Source organism: Lutjanus erythropterus, chromosome 9, assembly GCF_056507025.1.
Source record: "Lutjanus erythropterus isolate fLutEry1 chromosome 9, fLutEry1.hap2, whole genome shotgun sequence".
Lineage (NCBI taxonomy): Eukaryota > Metazoa > Chordata > Actinopteri > Lutjaniformes > Lutjanidae > Lutjanus > Lutjanus erythropterus.
The window spans coordinates 30580267-30589183 of NC_139325.1; the positions used below are offsets into that span (position 1 = coordinate 30580267).

Below are 8917 nucleotides of genomic sequence, written 5' to 3' on the forward strand. Positions count from 1 at the left end.
GATAATCTGCTTCAAAGTGCTTTCAATTGCATTACTTTAGGGCTGCAACTAATGATTATTTTCATTGTCAGTTAATCTGTTGATTATTTTCTTGGTTAAGCGATTAATTGTTTAGTCTATAAAATGTCAAAAAATTTTGAAAAATGTTGATTAATATTTCCTAAAGCTCAACATCATGTCCTCAAGTGTTTTTTTTTGGTTTTTTTTGTCCACAACTAAAAGATATTCAGTTTACTGTCAGAGAGAAGTTAAGAAACCTATTAATCAGTTATCAAAATAGTTGGAGATTAATTCAATAATTGAACCATGATTTATTAGTATCAGCTGTACATTACTTACATAGTAAATCACCCTGACTGAATAGTTTGCACGCTGCATGTGTAGCTACACTTACTGTGATCTGTCCGTCTTTGTTGATGTGTGTGTGCCCTCTGATGGAGCACTGAGTGGGAAGCTAACAGCTCCAATGAGCATTGGTTTGAAATCAAAAAATTTAAAAATGAAAATGATTTTTATTGAAATTGAAGTTATTTGTGTAGTAATTGTTTGAGTGTCTGTTTTTTATTGGCTCAGCCACATTGTAGTCTGCTTCCAGACTTTGAAACATGAAACTTTGTTGTCTTTTCCCTTAATCTGTTGCCATTCTTTAGAATTCTATCAATAAACATATTTTGATTCAAGCATAATAACATCAAATTTAATGTGATGCGAAGAAATTAGCATTTATTTGTGTGTGTATATATATATATATATATGTACACACACACACACATGTATATATGTATTTATATGTATACATATATAAATATGCTATTTACCACAGCTGTGAGGTGCTGGGAAAGCTTGAAAATGCAGATCGAAGAGTGCCTGAATTTGACTGTGGTGAAGGTGCAGGAACCCTGGAATTTGGGCAATTGTTATCTGATGGAGAAGAAAGCATCATATGGAGGGAAATGAATAACTTGTGCAATAGGATGGTGCTCACCGGGGCTACAAAGCACAAAAAGCACCTGATTCCATGTAGAATTATATCACTAAACATAACTTTGGTTGTTCATGGCACAATAATTTAATGTGATGATGAAGTGAAACAGAGCCTAACTGTTTTGAGCATATATACGGATATAAATATGTCAATTACCACATCTGAAAAAGCTTGAAAATGCACCTTGAAAATGCTTGAGAAGTGCTTGAATTTGACTTTGGAAAAGGTGTAGGAACCCTGCAAACTGAGCAATCGCTATCTGATTTAGAGGAAAGCATCATAAGGAGGGAAATTAATGAATTGTGCAGATAGGATGGTGCTCACTGGGGTTACAGAACAAAGCACAAAAAGCAACTGAAATCATCAGTGTACTCCTTCAACATGCGCCTGATTTCCATGATGGCAAACACGCAAATTATCGACAGACACATGCTATGTTCTGAGAGAAAAATTACATCCACACCTTCCAGCTCTTTCATTTTTATTATAACAACAATGCATTATCAAGCAAAATGGCTCCTAGATGAGATGAGAGGTTGCAAAACATGTCAGGGAGGGAAAAAAAATTACGAAAGGCAGGCGGAGGGAGTCTAAAGAGAAGCACAGCGGGTAAGAGGACAAATACAGGAGGAGTAGTCTTTTATTCCCTCCAACAAATAGAAGCTGCAGAATGAGACGGAGCGACCATCTGGCCTCAACTTAGAGCGATGCACTGTAAAAGCACTAAAATCAATGGCAACAACTCTACCTTGGATGCCCACCATTACCCAGATGGTGTACTTGGAGAACTGCACAGGCCACCTAACCAAGAGCAGACACAGCACAGACAGAGAGGAGCGCCGTGCTCAAATACCACCGCCCACCTCGATGATTCTCACTGGTTTGTTTGTGTTGGTAACCAGTGCTGAGAGGAGCGACGTTGGCCACCGTCGTACACTGACTATAAGAGAGCCCTCTGTTGGTTTTTGAGCAGGGTGGCTGTGACACAGAGCACACACACACTTGCACACCAAGTACCAAATTACCAAAAAAAAAAAAAGGTGGGAGGGCGGCAAAAACGTCCGCTACACACCCACTCAAAAAAGCGCTCATCCCTAAAAGAATCAACAGACTGTGAATACTAAAGTCCTCTCACAGAGAATACAATAACACACACACGCACACACACACACACACTTTGAATTTTATTTGATGCACACCCTCAAGCTTATCCACTTTTAAAACAAAATGAAAAATCTAATTTGCAAATGCAATTTTATAGAATATTAGTACATATTTATAGTTATTTTCACACAGGCCTTTTTTTAAGCGGACAAAATAAAACAGATACACACACACGGCCGTTTTACATACACACTCAGCTTCAAAAGATCATATGAAGATATAAGCTTTCTGATTTTTTTTTTTTCCTTTTGGTATTGAAGCAAATTCAGCAACCTTCTCTTGCATGTCCCCTCTACTCAGTTTATCAAAATACAATGTCAGGAAAAAACACACACACACACACACACACACACACACACACACACAAACAACCAAACTGCTCCTACTACCACAAGCAATGATAGATTCTATAAAAAGCAATAGTGCGACTGTAGCACATTTCAAGGTAAATTTGTCTCAGCACTTTGACATTTTTTAAAAACAAAGCCTGTCAAGTCTATTTCAGGTCTTCATTTGAGCTGCTGCCTGCCGCCACAGTAAAGGGGGGAAAAAAAAGGGAAAAGATGTCCCTTTGACCAAATGATTTCAGTTCAGATCAGTTGAAAGAGCGCTTTAAGGATTTATGCAGTTTCTGAGACATCACCAAAGTCCATACACAGCAATGTCAGAGGAGTCATGGCTCCTCAGAGGGCAGCAGTCAATCACAGGGACATCCTGGGGCCTGCCGAATGGACAGTCTTGGACTTTATTCTGCATGTTCCTGTTGAATCTCTCTTTTAGAATTTAGATGAAATACACAGAAGGCTTGACAGCTTTCACTCCATGTTATAGAGCTCAACTTGTTAAAGTCTAATCACTTTAATTTGAATTACTGCAGCTTTCCAAAGACCACCCACTGAGCTTGACAGGAATATTACAAAATCAGAGTGGGATGTTGGTGATTTGTCGTTTCAGGGGGAAAAAAGGACATTAGTCCTACCTCTGTGAGAGAATATAGAATGTGCAATTTTCTAACATTCATCCACTTTTCAGCCATCACTTATACCTCGAAGACAAAAAGCTCCATGCCATTAAGATGCTCTCTCTCCCTTCCTGCCTGTACTCCGGCTCTTGTAGTGGTATGTTAATGTGGGCCAATGCCATTTTGAGTAATTGTCCTGCATGGCACTCCGCCAAATGTCAAAAACGATTTGCCTGGTGACAAAAACCTTATTGATCTTCATTCTGCTCCTGTCTCTCGGCGGCGCACAATGTTTCATCGCGTCGCCAGCCTCCGAATGACAATTCTCACATTGTCCCTCAGTGAGAGACTGAACAAAAAGATAACACGCAGCACAAACCCTCCTTTTTTTTGTGTGTGTGTGTGTCTCATAGATGTGAATGACAACTCCGGACAGAATATTTTTGTTTACTTTGTTTTGTTTGCAGTGACAAAATTAAAATATTAGATAAGGCTTTACTCATCTCCCCTGACTAAAGTGTTTGAAACTTTCTGCTGATGCGTTTTCTTAATCTCACACTGTAGCTTTTAATTTAACAGACTGTCCTTAGGAGCTAAAACTTACTTCCAGAAGGCATGGCAGTGAGCCTGAATTTAGCTGGTGACTCAACACGCTGGCTGCAGAAAATGGAACAGACAAAGCAGAGTGCCGAGAGGTCACACTAACCCACAATATTTCATTGCATGGTCCCTGAGTGGAGAAGGCATCCTCAATTTTGCAGCTAATAACGCACTGCCCTCTTGTTGCTCACTGCTTTAAGTAAAACTGAGGATTCACACACGAGCCGAATGAGGCGAAAATGAAACAGACTGCTGCTCATTTACTCACAAAAACTGACGCTGACCCGCACGGAAATGAGCTGAATAAGGAGCAACTTTCAAGGTTATAATACAGACGTGTGTGTGTGAGAGAGAGAGAGAGAGCGTGTGTGTGTGTGTAAATGTAAATGTGGACAACTTACCTATTCGAATAACATGAGGCATCCCGTAAGAGTACTGAATCCAAAAGAGACATGCCACCAGCGATGTCCAGTATTCCCAAATCGCACTCCGGGGAGACAGCCAAGTATTTCGCATGGTTGTAAAGTCGCGGGATCCACTTTTTAAAATTCCAAAGACGCCTCAGAATTGCTCATCAAAACTGAATTCGACGGAGCAGATATGGATTTTGGTGTCTGCGACAAATGTGCGCTCATTGTACTTGGTGCAACATTCTCTCTTTTTTTTTTCTGATACCCACAAGTCTGAGAGCGGCTCGATGAGGATGAAGCCCCCCAGTCAGTCCCTCACAGGCGGATCAGTGATACACCTGCGATCGCAGGCTGTTACAATTAGCCTGCAGGAGTCTCTATATCCCCTCCTACCGCCGATGCTATCTGTCTACTGGCAAGTACCACGGCAACAGCCGAGCCCGACTCCCGCACCGCTGTGGAGGAGGAGAACTGCGCCTGCGGAAGTTTGGGTCGCCTCGAACGATTCTGTCGCCACAGAAAAGCGTCTCACGATGATTGCCGGGGAATCTGAGGACATTCAGGAGATGCTTGTTGCAGTTTAGTCACTCCAGCCCCTCGGTCCGCTCATGCAAACTGTCCAGATAACACAGAGAGACTTTGTGAAGGTGGAGAAGCCTCTCCGCTCCGCGACGCTCCTCTCCAGTTGCGCACGGCGATGGCACGAAGCTGCTTATTGAAGAAGGTCCAAATGTGTTCAAAAAAGCCTCCTTGTTACACGGTGTTCATTTTAAAAAAGCTTCTAGTTTGTGCTGGACGGAAAGGCAGTGCAGAAAGCCGAGCATCTGCGTGCGTCTGACGACCCTCCTTCCACGGTGCCACTAGAGGCACGCGTCGTTACGCATACTTGTCAACTATGTCCAAGAAGTATTTTATGGAGGTGGAGGGATCCCGATAATGACCCGCTTCTCTACTTTCCCAGCTGTTGTACACACTTGCATCATGTCAAGTTAATTTTATATCATGAGATTTAGAATTTTTTTCTTCCTATGAATGTGAGAGATGCAGATTTCATTCTTATTTCCTGCTCAGAGATGGAGATTACCTTTTTTTTTTTCATTGCCTCAAGGAGAAAAAGATGGAATCCCCCCGGCTGCATGCCTACAATATTGTGAATGGGGATGAATTATTTGCAGGAGGGAAATAAGTGTCAGCTGAGGATTGGGCCATTGACAAAGCAGCCTTCTTATCGCTGTTATTTGAGACATTCTGTCTGTGTCAATGAGTACATTAAACCCCCGTAACTGCTCGGTGCCTATCTGGCTGTCCATTTTTCATGCCTTTACAAAGAGCCGTCAAACACAAGCTGCAGGTTACATATACAATCACATGGAGAAAGAGAGGGCTGCTCATGGCTCTCTGAGCACTGCAGAGGAGGAGGAGGTAAAGCTGGGCTCAAAGTATTGAACTACATGTTTGTGGTACGGATTTCACTTAGTGTATTCTGTTTTTTGACTAAAACAGAGAAGTGGAAATTGTAGCATCATCAAAAGGCTGAAATTCAATAAACTGGATGGATTAAAGCAGCAGCCTGTGGGATTCTTTGTAGATCTAGAAACATTTTTGATAGATAGATAGATAGATGGGTAGATATATCTATTTTATATTTTACTTTTAAAAATTATTACTGCTGCTTAATTGAGATATTCTTCGCTAAGAGGTGACAACAAACATTTGAGTGTTTTTAACTTGCTTTGTTTTACAGTATAGATAGATAGACACATACATAGATCTTAAATTTGACTTATTTACTTATTATTTAATTATTACCACTACTTAATAATAATATCTTAATAATAACACATATAATAACATATTTTTATGCCATCATTATGACATTTTGAGTATTTTCAACTTGTTCAGTTTTGCTGTATAGATAGATAGATAGATAGATAGATAGATAGATAGATGGATAGACACTTCCTAGAAAAATATAAACCCATTTTCCATCAGAAATAATAATGTCATAATAAAAGTAGACATTTTCAATTCTATATTCCTAATAAGCCAACAACACAGATTGTAATTTTTTATATTAATGATTTGCGGTTTTTAAACATATTCTGAAAAATGCACTGCTACATTTCTTTGTGCTTAATAGAACGCTGTTGATGAGATAGTGCTGCGGCTCATTGGTTTTATTTTTCTGTTTAGAATGGGGAAGAGGAATAAACTGTGCATCAGGGGGCATGCAAGCAAGAACAAGCCAGACTGACTGCCACTGCATATTCATGTCTCCCCGAGCAGATTTATCGCCTCTTGGCACAATGTAAGGACTATCAACGTGAGTTATGTGGCCCGGCTCTCGCATTATCGAGATTCATTGACTTGCTGCTCTTTCAAATACAAAATGTACACAGCTCTAGCAAACAAGACATTCTGGGTCTGTGGGTGCCCTCTATAGAGAGATGTCGGTCTGTGCTCTCAATCACCTGGGCTGATAACTGGAGGGAGTCATGCCCCCAGAGCAGGAGGGTTCCCCGCTGTGACACAAAGAGAGGAAATGTGAAGCACAAGATGGAGTGTTCCAGTTAAATATCTGCATTTTGAATAGTTGCTGAAGCAAACTGGATTTTAATTGTTTGTGTTTCTTACAACAGTTGGCATTCAGTCTTCATACAGCCATCAGTTTTGTCTCCTGGTCTCTCCTCGTCAGTGTAAGAAGCACCATATGTTACAATGTCTCCTGCCATTATAAGACATAGTAGAGATGCACTTTGGCAGTGGGTGGATGTGGAACCACGGGAGGATAATTAAAAGAGACCAGAGCAGAGCTGGTGTCATGTCATCAACATGTTACGTTGTACCTACAGTCTGAAGTCAGTGTTGGAAGTAGTATTCAGATGCTTTTCTTGGGCAAAAGTTCAACAACAACAATGTAAAATAGTCAGTTCTTAAAAGTGAAAGTCCTGCATTCATGTCATCACCATTTGTACCTTACCATGCCTGTTAAAAGTAATTAATTTTTTTCAAATCAAATGTAACTTAAACACTTTCTTATTTCTACTTTATAAGTGAGTAAGAAAACATGTTCATCAGTTTAGAGGAATCTGCTCAGAAAGTATCCCAGCGCCACAGCAGACAGACATTGACCCTCTAACTGACATCTGCAGTAGCTGGGGTCAGGGCACAAACCCAAATTTCAATCAGTAATCCAAGAAGCTTCACTCTCACGGCCAAACTTGGCAATTTGCATTTCTCAAAACAACATGAAATACATCTGGATGTAAATGTCTAAACTTTTAGTCGACCTGAAATGACTCACTTATGGTCGTCCAGTGAATGTCCATCAACAGTTTTTTGAGTGTAAATTCTCTTAAAGTATGAACAGTGAAAACACCCATTCTGCAGGAAAATGGATGATACAAGTATTTTATTATATATAAATTAGTAGATTATTAATTCAGATGTAATAATGAGTAAATACAGTAGTATTTTCCTACTGCAGCTGCTCCAGGAGCAGCTAGTTACAATTTAAGAGTTTAATTCCAGTCTCAGAGTCAGACCAGTTGGGAAGAAAGGCTTTGCGAGGATAATCTTTTTATGTTCCTTATTGTTTTTTCGTCTGGCTGCAGATTTTTGATGCTAATCAAAATATAGTTAGCTAAATGAAAAACATGGCAGTAATGTAACATAACTTGTTTGCACACAATGTACAGTATGTACCTTGTGTTTAGAGTGCATGGAAAAATTTAAAGTCCTTAAAACATGAATGCTCTTAGTCACTTGCTCTTCTGCCTCTTGTGGCCAAAATGATTTTAACAACAACAAAAACACTGAAAAATGATCAGGACATTTGCCAAAAAAACAAAACAAAAAAGAAAACACTTAGAAAAATGTTGCTTTTTTAACCAGTAGTCTTTCCCACCTGTTTCACACATGGAAAAAAAAATGAACTTGAATAAAGATTATCCTGGTATAAACCTTTTTCACCTGTTCTTAAGTCACAAAAACAAAAAAATGTAGATCAGACTAAGAACTGTTTCTTTACTCACTTTCCTCGCAGGACTTCTGCAGGTCAGCCCTCTCATCAGGGGCAGTACAAGGTCCATAAGATAAATCTGAGGAGTTGTGAGTTTTGTCAAATTTGACCTCTTTGATCCTGAAATGAAACCACTTGACAAGCTTAGAGGAGAAATATCTCTTTGTTGGAACAACTCATTGACTTCCGAAACATTTCTCCATAAGGGTCACAAGCCAAAAGACGAGGAACACGTGTTTGATATATAACAATTTCTATAATCTTTTTTAGGGTTTTCAATGCGAAAATCTGAAATTAATCTGAAAAGTGAACATCAGCTTCACCCGTCAGATAAATACAATGCAGCAAATCGTATGATTTTCTCTCTGAAATGTGTCGGAGCAGTAGAAATATACCTCAAAAAAACACTGTACAATATTTAAGTAAACATATTTAATTACTTTCCACCACTGTTTTGAATAAAAGGTGTTTTCATTTTTATTTAAAAAAAAAAATCAGCATATTTGGCCACTGATGTTTCAATATTAAACTGATGTCTTTCAACAGAAGTACAAAAATATGAACAAAAATCAGTTCATAAAAAGAACTGCAGTGTCACTTTCACCTGAATAAAGCATCCTGCACATTTCTCAAAGGTTCTTACTACATGTCTGAATAGACTTCCTACTGATGCTAAATGGTAGTATTTTGGTAAAGGTTGTACATTTTTCATCTTTTTGTGATACTGATGTGTCTGTGCAAGGCCACGGTGAAGCAAAAAGAAACACTGAAGTATA

General features: G+C 39.3%; 1 protein-coding gene across 1 annotated transcript in view; it reads right to left on the reverse strand.

The window, feature by feature from the left end:
- grik3 (glutamate ionotropic receptor kainate type subunit 3) overlaps positions 1-7089 on the reverse strand; it is a 134119-nt gene extending 127030 nt beyond the window's left edge. The window contains exon 1 of the mRNA XM_084727077.1: positions 4112-7089. Coding sequence (XP_084583203.1) covers positions 4112-4226 — 115 coding nt within the window. The 5' untranslated portion in view covers positions 4227-7089. The remainder of the gene's footprint in view (positions 1-4111) is intronic.
- Positions 7090-8917: the final 1828 nt, after the last annotated feature.